The sequence below is a fragment of the Elephas maximus genome, chromosome 17 (assembly GCF_024166365.1).
Source record: "Elephas maximus indicus isolate mEleMax1 chromosome 17, mEleMax1 primary haplotype, whole genome shotgun sequence".
NCBI lineage: Eukaryota > Metazoa > Chordata > Mammalia > Proboscidea > Elephantidae > Elephas > Elephas maximus.
Genome location: NC_064835.1, coordinates 61,607,655 through 61,624,624, shown reverse-complemented (window position 1 = coordinate 61,624,624; position 16,970 = coordinate 61,607,655). Strand labels below are relative to the sequence as shown.

The 16,970-nt window shown below is 48.4% G+C and overlaps 1 protein-coding gene across 5 annotated transcripts in view; it reads right to left on the bottom strand.

The window, feature by feature from the left end:
* Nucleotides 1–16,970, bottom strand: part of SLC4A5 (solute carrier family 4 member 5) — a 101,358-nt gene that overhangs the window by 34,769 nt on the left and 49,619 nt on the right. For all 5 annotated transcript variants that reach the window (XM_049856591.1, XM_049856592.1, XM_049856593.1 and 2 more), the window contains 8 exons: nucleotides 15,593–15,648; nucleotides 12,149–12,306; nucleotides 11,477–11,564; nucleotides 10,148–10,302; nucleotides 9,692–9,877; nucleotides 8,312–8,486; nucleotides 6,192–6,325; nucleotides 5,237–5,508 (listed from right to left, as the gene is read on the bottom strand). In XM_049856591.1, the coding sequence (XP_049712548.1) occupies nucleotides 5,237–5,508; nucleotides 6,192–6,325; nucleotides 8,312–8,486; nucleotides 9,692–9,877; nucleotides 10,148–10,302; nucleotides 11,477–11,564; nucleotides 12,149–12,306; nucleotides 15,593–15,648 (1,224 nt within the window). The remainder of the gene's footprint in view (nucleotides 1–5,236; nucleotides 5,509–6,191; nucleotides 6,326–8,311; nucleotides 8,487–9,691; nucleotides 9,878–10,147; nucleotides 10,303–11,476; nucleotides 11,565–12,148; nucleotides 12,307–15,592; nucleotides 15,649–16,970) is intronic.

Below are 16,970 nucleotides of genomic sequence, written 5' to 3'. Positions count from 1 at the left end.
CTAACTGTAAGTGGAGCATATGAGGGGTTCCCTTCAGGGGCCGTGAGAAGAGTTGAGAGGAACCCTAATTTCCCTCCTCTTGTTTTCTTGCGGCACCTTCCACTCCCCCTTGGCTTGCCTCACTTGCCCTCCCCCTCCACCCATGTGGAAGCTCATGAAGCTCACTAGAGGATATGGCCACTCATTAAAAAGGCAGACTTGGAGGGCTGCCGTGTGCCCTTTCTTGCTCCAGTACATCACGGGCAGAGGAGAAAGGTCTTCCTTCTGCAAGTGACAGCTGACCTTGCAGTTCTACTGCAGTGGGTTTGGCGAAGTTTGTTCTCTGAATGGAGACCTGATGGTGCAATGGTTAAGAGTTCAGCTGCCAAACAAAAGGTCGGCAGTTTGAATCCACCAACCACTCCTTGGGAACCCTATGGGGCAGTTCTACTCTGTCCTACAGGGTTGTTATGAGTCAGAATTGACTCAGTGGCAACGGGTTTGGTTTGGTTTTGGTTCTCTGAACCAGTTTTGCTGGTAATAAGTCTGAAATGCATTGTAAGTTCCATTTGGCTCTGCTGGCTGTCCACAGTTGGCTAGGAACCCAGGAGGAAGAAGAGTTTTGTTTTTTTTTTTCCAATTGTGCTTTAGGTGAAGGTTTACAGAACAAATAAGTTTCTCATTAAACAATACACCTATTGTCTTGTAACACTGGTTGCCAACCCCATGACAAGTCAACACTCCCTTTCTCGACCTTAGGTTCCCCATGTTTATTCGTCCAACTTTCTTGTCCCCTCCTGCCTTCTTGTCCTTGCCCCTGGGCTGGCGTGCCCATTTGGTCTCGTATACATGGTTGAGCTACATGTATTACTGTTTGTTATATGGGCCTGTTTAATCTCTGGCTGAAGGGAGAACCTCAGGAGTGACTTCAGTACTGAATTAAAAGGGTGTCCAAGGGCCATACTCTTGGCGTTTCTCCAGTCTGTGTCAGACCAGTAAGTCTGGTCTTTTTTAGGGAGTTTGAATTTTGTTCCACATTTTTTTCCAGCTCTGTCTGGGACCCTCTATTGTGATCCCTGTCAGAGCAGTTGGTGGTGGTAGCCAGGCACCATCTAGTTGTGCTGGACTCAGTTTGGAGGAGCTGTGATAGTTGTGGTCCATTAGTCCTTTACTAATCTTCCCCTGGTGTCTTTGGTTTTCTTCATCCTCCCTTGCTCCAGTTGGGGTGGGACCAGTAGACGTATCTTAGATGGCTGCTCACAAGCTTTTAAGACTCTAGACGCTACTCACCAAAGTAAGATGTAGAATATTTTCCTTATAAGCTATTTTATGCCAGTTGAGCTAGATGCCCCCTGAGACCATGGTCCCCAGCCCGCAGCCCAGTAACTCGATCCCTATGGGAGTTTGGATGTGTCTATGAAGAAGAATATTCTTAAGGCTTCTCCCAACTTCCAACAAGTTGCCCAAAAGGGTGGAGGCAACCGCAGGCCCACTCTATGTTGCAGACTTCCAGGGCAGCTGGGGGTGGCCAAGGAATTCAGTCTGCACCCAGGCAAGAATATTCCTAGAAGCTCTACAAACCCATAGGTTTGTTACAACTGTTCTGAAGAAAGCTATACTTATTAGAAATCAGGGACATCTGCTGCCTGTCCTCACTCTATGACCAAGAGAACCTGATGAATAATGAATGGAGAGGACAGACAAGGTGGACAAGGGGGCTAGCTCAGGGTTACCCACACAAATGCTGGAGGACTCCAGGCTAAAGCTTGAGCCTGGGGAGTTCAGATGCCTTTCAGAACTTGAGCTTAGGCTTACACACTCTTTCATACACAGAACTTTGTATGGTGAAGGTGGAAGAAATACAACACGGAAAATTCCAGAAAGGATCTAAGTCTAAAATATTTAAAAATTCTAGTGTTTACAAAGTGGTACTCACTTGGGATTGAAAGCAGCCAAATCAGTGTGCAGCATCAATCAAATAGAATACAAATCAGTTACAATGGAAGCAAAATTAAAAATAAAAAAGAGAGGAAGAGAGTGCCTGTAACAAATGCACCACCATAATGTAAGATGTTGCTAACAGGGGAACTCTGTATGTGCAGGGAAGAGGGGGACGTGGGAACTCTGTACTTTCTGCTCAACTTTTCTGTAAGCCTAAAACTGCTCTGTTATGGATCCAATTGTGTCCCCCCAAAATATGTGTTGTAAATCCTAACCTCGATGCCTGTGGTTAGGAAACCCTGGTGTCGTAGTGGTTAAGAGCTACGGCTGCTATCCAAAAGGTCAGCAGTTCGAATCTACCAGGCTGTCTTTGGAAACCCTACAGGGCAGTTTTACTCTGTCCTATAGGGTTGCTATGATTCAGAATTGACTCCACGGCAGTGGGTTTTGGTTATGCCTGTGGTTATAATTCCATTTGGGAAAGAGTTGTCTTTGTTATGTTAATGAGGCAGGATTAGTGTATGGCATATTTTGAGTCAATGTCATTTGAGATACAAAAGGGATTAAATAAGCAAGCTAGGAAGCTGAGATGGGAGAAGGAGAGATGCCAGGCCATATGAAGATCACCATGGAGGAGAAGCTCAAAAGACATAAGGACCTTCCACCAGAGCCAATAGAGAAAGAAAGCCTTCCCCTAGAGCCAGCATCCTGAATTTGGACTTCTAGCCTCCTAAACTCTGAGAAAATATTTTTCTATTTGTTAAAGCCACCCATTTGTGGTACTTCTGTTATAGCAGCACTAGATAACTAAGACACACTCTAAAACTAAAGTCTATTGATTTAAAGAGACAGACCCCAAACAAGTTCTCATAATGAAGAGGGACAAGGAGTGATAATGTGCCTAGGTTTTACAGAGCAGGTTTTGCAATAAAACTAGGAATATGGGGGGAAAAAAAAAATCTGCTACATCCCCCCTCCTGAATCACCTAAATGCCTAGAACTTTCCTTTCCATAGTCTCCTAATCAAAACTAACTTGTCTTGTTTTCAGTTCCTTTACTCTTTGTGAGGAAACTGAAAATTGAATCTTACCAGGGTTAGGGCTAATCCCTTGGGTGATGTTGACAGCTAACGTCCTAGGCTGCTAACTGACAGGTTGGAGGTTCGAGTCCATCCAGAGGTGCTTTGGAAGAAAGGCCTGGAGACCTACTTCCAAAAAATCTGCCTGGAAAACCCTATGGAGCACAGTTCTACGCTGACATACATGAGGCCACCATAAACGTCAAAATCAACTCAACAACTGGCTTTTTATTAGTAATAGTTCAATTGAGCAGAGGTTTTCAAACTTGATCAAGCATTAGAATCACCTGAAGGGCTTGTTAAGACACTGCCGGCTGGCCCCACCCCAGACTTTCTCAGGTCCTTAGGTGGGGTGGGGAAAGAATTTGCATTTCTAACAAGTTCCCAGATGGTGCTATAGCTGTTAGTCCAGGGACCACACTTTGAGAACCACCACAATAGCGTGATCCAAAAGAAAGGGGCAACATCAGGCACCTGGCCAAGGACAGAAGGGACACTCTTTGGAGTCAAGTGGCCTTCATTCGGCCCTTCAAAGTTCATGTTACACACTTATACAGCACCTGTTCCTAGGGTAACCTTGGGCTTTGGTTACTCCTTGGATGGATGATTCTCAGAATGGCCAAAGCTACACACCCAACCCCAGAATTTGATCTGTTTCTAAAAGAGTTCAAGGACATGTACTTCTAAAAGTCACATTTGTGAGAACGTTTGTGTTCAATGCAATGGGTCTAAATGAGAGGGCACAAGCAGCAAACGGGAGCGCCTTGATGGAGATCAGCTCACAGATGGAGCATTTGCTCTGGGTACTGAGTGAAAAGGGCCTGCTGGCACATAGGATTTTCTCCGATGCCGTGAGAAAACAGTGTCCTGGCTCAGGACAAAGGACAGTTTCACTCAGCATTGGATTTTAATGGAATAACTCAAAATTGATGATAGAAAAAAATTAAGTCTAAACTTATTCACAAAATCAGGGCAGTGACAGAAGGGGAGGGGGGTATGCCCAGACTTAAACTTCTGGAGGGCAGGACATCCTTACCTTCCGCAAGGTCTGGTTCAAAGTAGGGAACACAGCAACTGTGCAAGAAGTGTTTTTGATTGATTTACGATTGATGTTTTATTGGTAGTATGTATGAAAGAGCTGAACAACCCAGTATCTACTTATTTCCTCCAACCTAATCTGGGTGTAGATTTGGAAACCTCACAAGATGAGCAGGGCCAGCAATGACATCCCTTTTTTCCATCTACAGAAATCGAGGTTTGGTGTGATCCTGGACAGTCTCTGGACCTATTTGGCTCTCTGTAGGTTTAGCTTTGTGGTCCCTGGAGATATGTGGATGGATCTCTGGCCTCTCTGCTATGTAGACATCCTGGGCGCTCCACTGAAGGCTTTTAGGGACATAATCACGACTGTGAAGGAAGCCAGGGATTCGGACTCTATGAGAAGCTCATATCTTATGCCCTAACTTTACAGATGACAGTTTTTTTGGCCAGAAAGGAACTCCACAGGAATGGCATTGGGTATTTTCAGATTGGCCAGTTGGTTGATTGAACATCCTGCCCAGCGCTGAAATCCTTTTTTACAACACCTTGAGTGGATGGACAGCTAGCTAGTGTTTAAGTAACTCACTACCACCCAAGGGGGCTGAGACCTCCCATGGTGGCAACTTCCACCATGGTAAATTCTTCTCTAAGTTCCATCAGCATCTGGCTCCCTAAAGCTTCTGCTCCTCGGTCCTCATTCTGTGTCCTTTAGTTACCCAGGGTGAATCTGGCCCTTGGGTGACAACAAGTCCTTCTCTCATACCTCTCATATCCCTAAAAGGCTGAACAACCTCAGGTTCTCCAGCCCTCCACCCTGGCCAGCCGTCTCCTGGACATGTTGCCATTATTGGGGTGCTCATCCCTCTGGCATGGTCTTACCGGATGATAAAGCAGGGATTGGCAGAGATGTGTCAGGGAGCACTCACAGTCTCATGCACTCACGGAGCTGGGATGAACTTTGGGCACCAGCAGGTCTACCTCTGTCCTGGCGCAAGACCCCCTGGGCAGGATTTCTGGCAGATGTAGCCAGTACCGATTGGCCTCCTTGCAAAAACTGGGTCAAGGCCCTGTATTTCCTCCCTTGGGACAGAACACTGAACGACTTGTTGAACAGTCCCAAGCAAGCTCACTTTTTTGCATTTGAGTAGAGCGGGTGGCTGGGTGGGGGCCTAAGGCACATCTGGGATTACCGGTCACCTGTGTCAGGGGCGACACACTCGCATTTGTAGGTGGTGATGGAGTCAGGCTTGAAGTCCATGTTGATGGGGTAGTACTTGAAGGCACCGATCATCTTTTTGATGGCGTCATAGATGAAGATGAAGCTGATGAGGGTGGAGAAGCCCTCCTCGGTGAAGCGGGTGATATACTTGATGATGAAGCTGGCGTCCGTGGCCACCAGGATAAGGCACTGGATGGCTGAATGCAGGCCAATCCAGAGGCGAAACTCCATGTAGTCCAGTCCGTTGCTTCTGGAAGGCAGAGGAAGGGCAGGAGGCCTCCAGCCCAGGGCTCCTGGCTGTGCTAGGCTCCCCAGACCCACCCGGAGTGGCTCATCTGCCACTCTGTGGCATAGACATGCTCCTAAGGAGTGTGAGAAGGCTGCAGACAGAATTCCCAGGTGAGGTTGTCTGGTCTTTGAGAATTCTGAGAGAGGACCTCATGGGAGAGGCAGGGAGATGCCTCAGTTCTCATGCATTTGGCAACAAACACACAGAGTGAAGGAAAAGCAGAGAATTTCAGAATACAAATCTGGATCCGGGCTTAGAAAAGGTCTAGTCTAAACCCTCAGGTTGTAGACCCCAGGGCCTGGAGTGGTGGCACGAAGTGCCTGGTTAGCCCAAGGCCTTTCACTACATCGCCCTGACTCTCAGGTCATAACTTCCCTAACGCGTAGTGCCTTGAACTTTCCCCTCTGGTTTTACCTGGACTTTACCCTATGCTAATATGCACTAAGACGGTCCAAAGGCAGGTAGCTGGAGGGAGTTAGGCGGCAACAATGCGCCCTACCTACAGCCCTTCCCATAGCTAAAGATGGCTTTTTGGCCCCTTCTCCCCACTTTGGGGCCAGTCCCCTGCCCGGACCTTGTCATATAGCTCTGGGCTCAGCCTCAAGTGTCAGGGCAGGTACCAGTGGGCACCAAGGGGCACCTACTTGCTGAAGTCAAAGAGGAGTTTCTCGAAGATAAGGATGGGCCCCGTGCTGCTGAGGATGATGAGAGGCTGTCCTGAGAAGAGGCAGAACAAGGAGCCGGCCATGGCAGTGCCCAGGAAGCTCTCCATCACTCCCTGCGGGCACAGGGAGTTGTGAGGCTCGGGCACAGGTGGGAGAAGGGGGCTCTGGAACCCAGCTATCTCCCAAGGGCCCAAGGCCACAATGCTCAGGCTCCCTCTCCTGGCCCACACTCCCCACGTTCTGCTCCCCATCTCCTAGTCCACACCCCTCCCTTCCCCCATTGCCAGTGTCACTCTTTCTAATTCCATTTGATAAAGGTCCTGTGTGACTTTCTTTTGGTAGCCTAGGACCTAGAAAGCAGTGCTGCCAATGAATGTGCTTGTCTCTGTGCCCATTCCACTCCCAGGGGACAGCCATTCACCCGTCCAACCATTCATTCACTCAAATCTGTTAAGTGCCTACTATGTGCTAGGTAGCAGGAACCCACCAGTGAATATGATCGTAAGTCTTCAATCTAGTAGAGATATAGACAAGGAACCAGGCAATTTCTATACAACAGAGTTTCTCAGCCTCAGTACTGTTGACATTCTGGCTGGATAATCCCTTGTCATAGGGGGCTGACCTGTGCATTGTAGAATGTTTAGCAGCAACCCTGGGCTCTACCAACTAGATGACGGTAGTACCTTCCCAGTCATAACAACCAAAGCTTTCTCTAGATGTTGCCAGATGTCTCCTGGGGTCAAAATCATCCTGGCAAGGAGTGTGACAAGCTGGGAGGAGGTCAGGGTGCCATAGGCACACACAGTAGGAGTGAAGGAGTGGTCAGGGAGACTTCCATGGAAGTAGAAATGTGGAAGCTGAGGCCTAAAAAATGAGTGGAGATTTGACCAGGGGAAGAGAGTAGGCAGAGCGAGTGTCCCAGGAAGAGCGTGTAGGAAGGCTGGAGCTGAAGGGGAGCATGCACTTGAAAAACTGACAGAGGATCAGGACTGATGGGCAACAGAATGCAAGGGAGTGAGTGAGGAAGGCTGAGAACCAGAACGCTGGGAGACAGGCTTGAGAGGCAAGAAAGGAGCATGTCGGGAAGCCATGTGGGGAAGCTGGGATTTATCCTGAGTCGAGGATGACACCTAGTTTCTTGTGTGGACAGCTGGGTGAACCCCAGTGCCACTTGCTCCGCTGGGGAAGGCCCAGGACAGCAGGTCTGGAAAGAAGATGATGAATGCAGTGTCGGCCACGTGAGTTGGGGGATCCTGAGGGGGAGCTGTGTGGACATTCCCAGGAAGCAGCTGAATACCAGACCTGAAGCTCAGGAGAGAGGTGTGAGATGAAGACAGGCCTAATCTCAATCACCTTAGTGCTCTCAGCTTACCAAGGACTCTACCCTGAAGGCTCCACGGGGAAGGTCCTCCCTGATAAGGGCTGGTGTTTCTGCTGAGCTAAGTCCTCCCCTTACCCTGCCCTGGGAGGCCTATTATTGTCACGATAACAGCTTACAAACCTTCTAAAAATGTCTTAACTCCAAGCTAAGAATTCAAGGTTGGTTTAAAAAAAAAGAAAGTGTGCAGAGAAGGCCACAATTAGCAATAGCAATTCAGTTAAATTCATTCAACTAGGAGTGGGAAAAGTACCAAACAAAGTAAAAGTTTGACCTATGTGCATCATCCTTACATTTTGTTTCTAATGACATGATTTAGCTTCAGATCTTGTAATGATGTAAGATTATGATTAATTTTGAAGGGTAACAGATTACAAAAAGTCATGGCCTGAGTCTGGACGGCAGAGGAAACCGGAGCCTTGGCATTGGGATTATGGAATACAGCTCCTCACCACCACCTGGTGGCAGCATAGTTTACTGAGATTTGCACCCATGTCTCTAGCTCTAGGAACAGTGCACCCCTTTGGGAGGAAAGGCACTCTGGTGGTGCAGTGGTTAAGAGCTCGGCTCCTAAACAAAAGGTCAGCAGTTTGAAACTATCAGGCTCTCCTTGGAAACCCTCTGGGGCAGTTCTACCCTGTCCCATAGGGTTGCTATGAGTTGGATTCAACTCAGTGTTTATTTATTTATTTTTTTTGGTTTTTCTCTAGCTCGCATGTACCTGATAATTGTCGGTGGCATCTCCCAAAAGCCCACCAAAGGTGATGGCATTGGTGATACAGCCGAGGTAGATGAAGAGGATGGCAGAGATGGATTGAATGTGGAAGCCATCATAGAAGTCACTTAGGAACCAGGGCAGCTTCCTCTTGACATCGAGACGCAGGCCACCGAAGAACCTGTGTGAGACAGGCCCAGGGCTGCTCTCTAACCACTGACACCAGTGCAGGGGCAGAGCTATTTACAGGAGCCTGTAGGGTCTGGGTGAGGAAGGGTGCAGGACCAGGGGATGGGTGGGAACAAGGATCTTTACACCAGAACATATAGGATCATGGATGGATTCTTGCAGGACTGAGAGTCTGTGGTCAGCACCATCCACACAGGGAAGGATGGTCATAGACACTGATTGGATGGGAGAGAGAAGGCCTGGTGGGAATATCTCTGAGGTAGACCTCGCACTGCATGGGGAATGGAAATCCTGGGGTCCAAAGATGGCGGCACTCCTCACGTTCCTGCTCATCCACAGGGTGCCTGTGCTTGGTGAACACAGGTGTGTCCAACTAGGAGACAGAGCCATCCCGGATTACAGCACAGACACATTAAGAGCAGATGTGGAACCTTGTAAATGGTTTCTTTGCTTTCTGGAAAAACCGAGTAGTGACTTTTAGGTTCAGGGGCAGAGTCTACTGGGGATGCTATTCCCCATAGCACCTAATGCAGTGCTTAGCATGGAGCAGGGATTCTCAGCCTCAGTGCTATTGACATTTTGGAGCAGGTAATTCTTTATTGTTGGAGGCTGTCCTGTGCATTTTAGTGCGTTTAGCAGCATCCCTGGTCTCTACCCTCTGGATGTCAGTAGCACCACTGCCCTAGTTGAGACAAACAAAAGTGTTTCCAGATGTTGCCAGATGTCCCAGGTGCTGGGGGGTAAGAGGGCCAAATCCCTGCCTCTTTGAGAACCGTGGGCATGGAGCCAACCCAGCCACCCAAGGGCATCTAAGCCAGGACTCCATTTTCAAAATAACAATTTACATTTAGCTTGACAGGATCATGTCCTTTCCTATATCTAGATCAACCAAGAGCTGGCAAAGAAAGCCAAGCCAGGAGAATTTTCTAAAAAAAAAAGCTTTTGAATAGGTAATATAAGGTTTAAAGGAAAAAAAATCAAAAGGTACCAGAGAGTATTTAGTGAAAAGTTTGGGTTCCTCCTCTCCTGTGTCCTGTTCTAAGGTCCCCCTCTCTGAGGCAGGAGACAGGATCCAGGAGGGGCTTTGAGGGGCCTTGAGGAAAAGAGGACGCTGTGGAAGGAAAGGCTCCTAACAGGGTGGGTGAGGAGAGAGGTCTAAAGGAGAGCAGCGGTCATTGTCAGGCCTTGGGTGGGCACCTTCCTGTCCAGAGAAGCTCTTCCCCGATTTCATGCACGGCTGGCATCTCGTCGTCATCCCCGCCGCCCCCGCCGCCGGCCCCTCCGCCGCCGCCACCACCACCTCCGCCTCCTCCAGGCGCTCCGCCGCCACCGCCCACGGAGCCGTTCATCTGGCCGAGCTCCGCCAGCGAGAACACGGATTTCCTGCAGGGAGAAGGGTGAGCGGGAGAGTGGGGCTCTCAATTTTGCCTGTCCCCAGAACCCCCCTTACCTGACCCACAAAAATGACGAAATATCCTAAAATATTTAGAAAAAAAGTGCAGAAAATGATCTAACAACACCCATACACAGGTCGCCCAGACTACACAAATGTTCATATTCAGCCATATTTGCTTCAGAATATTTTTGGAGAAGTGATAACAGAGTTGAAACTCTTGTTGTTCCTCCCACCCCCAGCCCCGCACACATACGCACCTCTTGTCAGCAGAGGGCACTTTCTTGGGGGGCTCAATTCGGATATTTGGATCCCATTCTCCAGGGGGAAGGACGATAACCTCGTCCAGAAACTCATCAATTCCTGCGATCAGATCGTCCCTATTGCGAGCTTTATAGGCCACATCGCTGAAGAGCTGGGTTGGGGGGAATGGAAGAAGAGGAGAAAAGGTTAGCTCTCTTTCTCTGACCCAGCCTTCTTACCCACCTCCCGGGAGCACATCAGAGACAGTTTCAAAGACAATCACTTTGGACCATTGCTCCCGCTGCCAACTCGCTCTTGGTTTTCAAGAGGAAAACATAGGTAGGCAGAGATATGGCACACTGGGGAACCGGGAGGCCTGAAGACCAGACAGCGGTATTCTAGGTGTAGGACCTTAGTTGAGTTACTCAGCCTTTTTGATTTTGGTTTTCCATGGAACAAGCACTTTAGAGAAAGTTTGCAAAGCCCAGTCCAAAAAGCTCAGGTATTTCAAGTCTGTTTATTGCTTCCCAGCCCTTCATCGGAGTCTCTGGGTGGGGCATACAGCTAACAAACTCCACTGTTGGAGGTTTGAGTCCACCCAGAGACACTTGGAAGGAAGGCCTGGTGATCTGTTTCTGAAAAATCAGCCATTAAAAATCCTACAGAGCTCAGCTCTACTCTGACACACATGGGTTCGCCATGAGTCAGAATTGACTGGACAGCAACTGGTTTAGCCCTTCATCTGTGGAAGGTCAGGCTGTCTTTCTACACTGTCTCCAGGTGTGCTTTCTGAACCACAGATCTCATCAGGTCATGCCCATGGTTAAAATCCTCTAGGCTCCCCACCACACTCTGTCCCCAAAGTGTGAACATTCAGCTCTGCCTGCAAGGCTCTGTGTAGTCTTGGGCTCCCCCCTCTGATGTCATCTTCTGCTCTCGAAGCTCTTACACTGAGCCTACATGAACCACATCCATCTAGCCTCTCCATCTCTGAGCCTTTGCCCCTGTCACTTTTGTCTGGAATGCCCACCTCGTAGGCTCAAGCTTTGTCTGCCTAACTCCTCCCCACCGTTATCTTTAAAGCCCCCTCATCTGTGACTCCTTGGGCAGAGTTAGCCCACAGTTAATTTTATGATGAGAAATCTGTCTCTCCCCCTTGACTGGGGCTCCTAGAGGGCAGGACTATTGCCTGATCCTTGTAATCTTCAGCATTCTGCACAGGGCCTGGAACATAGTAGGTGCTCAAAATGCGCCTCCTGATGCATGCATGCATGAATGAATGAATGCACAGTGCTTTGTGCAGGGTCCATAATGTCCAAGAGCACATGCTTCTCATTGCCACTTACATCATCTACCATGAGGGTTGCAATGGCGCGGCCAATTTCATTGTAGGATTTTGCTCTCCCAGAAGGTCCCAGCAGTATGAACAGAAATCTGCAAAGAAAGAGGAGGAGGAGGAAAACAAACAGGAAAAACAGGGGTGGAGGGAAGCAGGTGCACAGAAGGATTTTCTGGCACTGAGGAGTATCCGTTCTTAACTTTGTAGCTGACCATAAACTCATTCCTTCCCTCTTTTGAATGCAATGTTTGCTCTGGAGAAACATCTCTTTTTTCACTCCAAATATGCTCCCCTTGAGCACTGTCTTGCTGCCCAACCCCACCCAACAGCATCTCTCCCAGCTGTTGGCATCCTTGTCTATTGTGATTTTTTTCTTTTTTTAGATTTTTATTGTGGTAAAAATATACATAACAAAACATTTACCAATTCAACACTTTTTACATGTACAATTCAGTGACATTGGTTACGTTCATCATGTTGTGCAACTATTGCCTGTTTTGTGATTATTTTCAATAAACTTTCCAAAACTCTTTTCTAGTCAGAAGATTTGCCTCCCCAGCAAATTCTCTCATTTTCCTTCTGTGTTTTAGGGGCGTCTCTAACGTCACTTCTTGCTGACTGCCTGGACTGTTGGCTGCATTAGGGTGAATCTGGTGGGCAGGTTTAAATGGCTACTCACCTGGTCGGAACGGGCACCTCGGTCACTCCTCCTAGCATGGCAGACTGGATGAGGCGCACAAAAGCAATGAACGGCTGATCCAGAAAGTCCACCTCACCCACCAGCACGTTGGATGCTTCTGAGTCCTTGGGGATCTTCTTCATGAATTTGTTTTTCCGCTGGTCAGGAAGAGGGAGACAAGATACCATGGACACACCCACACCCAGTGGTTTCAGCTCTCACTCCCTCACTGCCCTTTGGAGGCCTAACTTTAAAAATTCTCCCAATATGTCTCAGGAGAATGAAAAAAGTAACTGAACACTCTCTCCCATTTGTTAGATGAGGAGATTCAAAGTTGGTTAACCCCAAGGACTTAGTAAGCCTTTGTAGATGGCTTAATTTTAGAAGGAACTGGCAAAGATTTGACCCCTAACACATTTCTTCATTGGTGAAAATTTTGCTCAACTGAGGTGTGAATTGAGGGGTCAGAGAAGAGAGTCCCGGGGAGGGGGGGTGCTCAAGCCTCCTTCCCTCAGCCAGTCCCTTTGGCCTAAGTCGACCAGGAGTCTTAGCTCTTAAATGCAAACTGCCAAGACTTCTTGTCTCTGCTTCCACCCTTGGTGGCTGTGGGAAGGAGAAGGCCTGTTCTGACAGTCAGGGCAAATGGGTTGGAACCCCTGGGCCCCACCTCAATGTCTGTGGGAGTCCTCCATGCTGAAGAACCACCCCTAGGGGACCTCCCGACTTTCATAACTTCTAAGACTTTCCAACTGAGACTACCAAGATGGCTGCCATCTAGTCTCTCTGACTAGTGTTTGTTCAGGGCAGAAGACAAAATAGGTAGAACCAGTGGGGTCTGATCTGAGAGGTATTGGAGACAAGCCCTCTGCACCATCTTGTTCTCACTCTTTGGTTTATGACTCATGCTTAGGGTGAAGACATTGACTTCTCCAGGGTCCTCTTTTACAATAAAAATATCCCAGGGGTGAGCACACACAAGCTGTTTTCAGTCCTTAGCATCTTAGAATAAATTAGTTTATCAGATTGTTTTTCCTCAGGACCATGAGGGACAGAGATAGTTTTGAAGAGAGAGGATGGCGAAGAAGCATTTCGGGAGGTAGGGCTGGTTGAAGTCTACAGGGACGAACAAAGGGGGAAAGGGTCTTGAAGGTGGAGAAGAGTGTCAAAGAGAGGTCCTGGCGATACCATGATTTCCCTGCCAATTCCCCTTGGCCACAGTCTCCCCTGTTGGCACAGCAATGTCTGTTTCTCACAAACTCTGTGCAGACACAGGTCCTTGGGGAAGGAGATGGCTGTGGTCATGCACGTGGCCACCGGCTCTTGCCCTTTTGGGCCCACAGCCATTTCCTGATTAGACTCACACACAGGGTGTGATACACATGTGAGCAAAGACTGCACCTTTATAATCTTTAAATCCAATCAGACAAAAAACAACTCTCCCCAACCTCCAGGCAACCAGCAACAGCCCCGAGGATCCTAATATAGTGAGAATAAGCAAAGACAAGAGTTAACCGGAAGGCCAGAGTCTCCCTGACTCAGAAAGTCTCTTTGTCCCAGCATAGTCAGCTGATAAATCAGCAGCCTTTTCAGGATGGAAGGCTCATTATGCCAGGGCAGTTCCCATCCCTGTGCCAGCTCTATGGCCCTAAGCATCAGGCAGAGGGTGAGTCCAGGGGACAGGAGGAGAGGTGGGGTGGGCAGGAGAGCCCTGAACAACACTGCTCTGAACACGCTTCAGGGTATCCAGCGAACGCCAGGGCCAGACGACAAGAGGAGTTGAAACAGAGCCTTGATCCTCCCTTGCAGTTGTGACATGTTTGGTGGCAAGCATGCTGGCATTCTGGCCACCCTGGCTTGACCACGGCCTGGACCTGGGCTTGTATGACCAGGGCCCTGCTGACCTCACTTCCTATCTGAATCCACATTCTGCTCACTGGAAGCCCTTCAGCCAAGGGCTGGCATGGAGTAGCTTTGTGAAAACCAAAGATGAAGGAAGAGCCTATAGAGCAAACATCTCTGGACTTGTATCTAAAGAGCGTTCACTGGAGTGTAAACCACTGATGCTGTAAATATGAAGACAGGCAGCATGGGGCATCAGTCAGAAAGAAGAGGCAGATGCTGGAGTCAGGCGCTGGGTTCAGAGCCCTAATCAAGGAAGCATTGCCTGGTAAAAATGATAGTTATTATTATTACCACTTACATGTTAGTTAAAATAGGTTGTGAAAAACTTATACCAGGCAATGATTTCTTATCGTGGCCACATTGTCTGTGTATATGACTATAGTAAAATGGTGTTTCTTTCTAAATAATACTCCAGAATAAAACCCAAACCAAACCAGTTGCCATTGAGTTGATTCCAACTCATGGCAGCCCCATGTGTTGCAGAGTAGAACTGTGCTCCGTAGGCTTTTCAAGGCTGTGACATTTCCGAAGCAGATCACAAGCCTTTCTTCCAATATTCCAGAATAGCTGTACTTAAATCACTCTCAAATCATGGGCTCTAGAATCAGACTGCCTGGGTTCATATCGTGGATCTTACCCCTTTTTAGCTGTATGTAACTGCTTTAAGCCTCAGTGTTTTCATCAGTAAAATGGGCATAATAACAGCACCTTCGTGAGGCACAGAAAATGTTCAACAGTGTCATACAGTGGTATGTGGACTTTAAATGTTGGTTGATGTTGTCATTGTTGTTATTTTATTATTCTGGTCACTAGAGGGCTCTGGGGACACTGGCCTGAGGGGATTGCTTTTGTTTTGCCTTCTACCAAACTTGGGCATATCTTGAAGGCTTGGAGGTCACCAAGCCCTTGAGGACCCTTCTCCAAGTATCAGGTTTCCTTCTGCACTTTTCTTCCTACCTCCAGGGCACAGAAAAGGGGACCATGAAGCTACCTGTCCTTGAGGTGTGCAGGGCTGGAATCAGGGAGGCCTCTCTGGACTTCCTCAGGGGGCCTAGTCAAGGGGCTCTTGGCCTGTGAGCCTTAGAACTTGGGCTAACCTATTTGTAGGATTCTGATTTCATCTGACCTGGCAGGAGACAAGAACACCACTTTCCCCTGCCCTCCCCTAGGAAGAAGACACATGATCAGACAGTCCAATTAATTAGCTATCACTGTTGTCCTCACAGGAGGACCCACTGCCATTCCTCTGCCAGCCTAAATCCCCAGCCCATCTTCAAAGGTGCTCCCAAGTCATGGGGAGGTGAACCTAGGTAAGCGTCCAACAAATTCCAAGCTTAGTGACAGCTGGCTCCTCATCTGACCATGCTTTTCTGTCCCCTGCTCCTCCAGCCCAGACCCCAACAGGGTCCCTCCTGGGATGCCTGTTCCTTCATGAGAGTGGGCCTCTGCCTGTAGGGGCTCCCTGTTTTTGAAACCAAAGGCTCCTCCCAGCCTCAGCCCCAGCCTGGCCCTTCAGTGCAGCCCAGTGCAGGGCTTTATTACTTGGTCGGTGTTTGGTGTGCGAGAAATGTCATTCATGCTTCTGCTCTGGGCATGACCTAGGAGAGAAGGGAAAGAAGGCCAATTAGGGGATTCCAGGCTCTCACAGGGTCTTTTCTCTTGGCCCCTACACAGGCCTCTCCCATCTTCATGACCAAAGCAAGACACCCCCTCTCAATCCTGCAGCCCCCTTGAGCTATCATCTTCTCCTTTCCTGCCGTTCAATGCCAACTGTCTTGCAAGACTAGCCAGACTCCAGGTTCCACTTGTTCCTTCTCACTCCCGGTCCACTCTGGTGTCCACCTCTGCTCAGTCCCATGTCTCCTCTTCACTGAGTCTTCCTGGGTGGGGTCTGTGGGCTGGGCCACTGCAGTGAGGGGTGCATATCTGGACTAGAGCCCACCCACACAAAACTGTAATCACTTATTCCCTGTTATTCGTGTCCCCAGCACCAAGCAGTGCTGGGCACAGAGGAGGCTTCAGAAACCATGAATAACTGCGTGGAAGGCTCTTCCCAGAGCCATGTTGTATGGCCAGCTCCTGTCTATAGCTACGTGGATCCCTTCTTGCAATAACCAAGGTCAGTAAGACCATGAGATCGGGGTCATTAGACACAGAGAGAAAAGATAGGAGCAAACCTTGAGACCATGGGGACCCACAACCACTCCTTGGGTCTGGTCAGAGGCCCAGACCTCCGCTGTTCTCACGCTTATCTAGGAGTTTTAGTAAAAGTACTTAAAGGGAGATACCCCTTCACACTGCTTTTTCTTTTACTCTTCATTTCCAAGTTCCTACTTTTCTTTGACCCACAACTCACCAGACTGTTCATCCCATATTGCCTAAAAAGCCATGTCTGTGGCTTCTCACCTCATAAGCCCTCCTGACCCTTTCCTAGCACATAGGGGTGTGCTTCTATCAGCATCTCATCTTAATGATGACGGAGACTGTCATCACACCATGGATCCTGGGAAACGACCTATCCTATTTTTAATTTAGTTTCTAGGAAGGCTTTTCACCAAAAATAGGGAAAACGATCAGCTTAGTGAAAACAAACGTACTGACTAAGATAAAAATGCCTAGAACATTGGATTGGGTATTGATTGCCAGGAAAAGATTTAGAGCTGCGTATCTCAGTCATTATTTAGAAGATTATGGTAGTAAGTCAGGCTCTGAGGGCAGCTCACGTTCAAGATGAAAGTTCAATCTCTCCTGATGCATATCCCAAGAATTCTAGGCAGATTCTGGGCCTTATCTCCTTGACCGCATCTATGAAAATGTCTACACCCCACAGCTTCCATAGCCAGAAAGAGGCCATCATTCAGGACAAAGACAACCTCACACAGACTTGTCACTTAGGGCAGAGACGCTCTCACTGAGACTG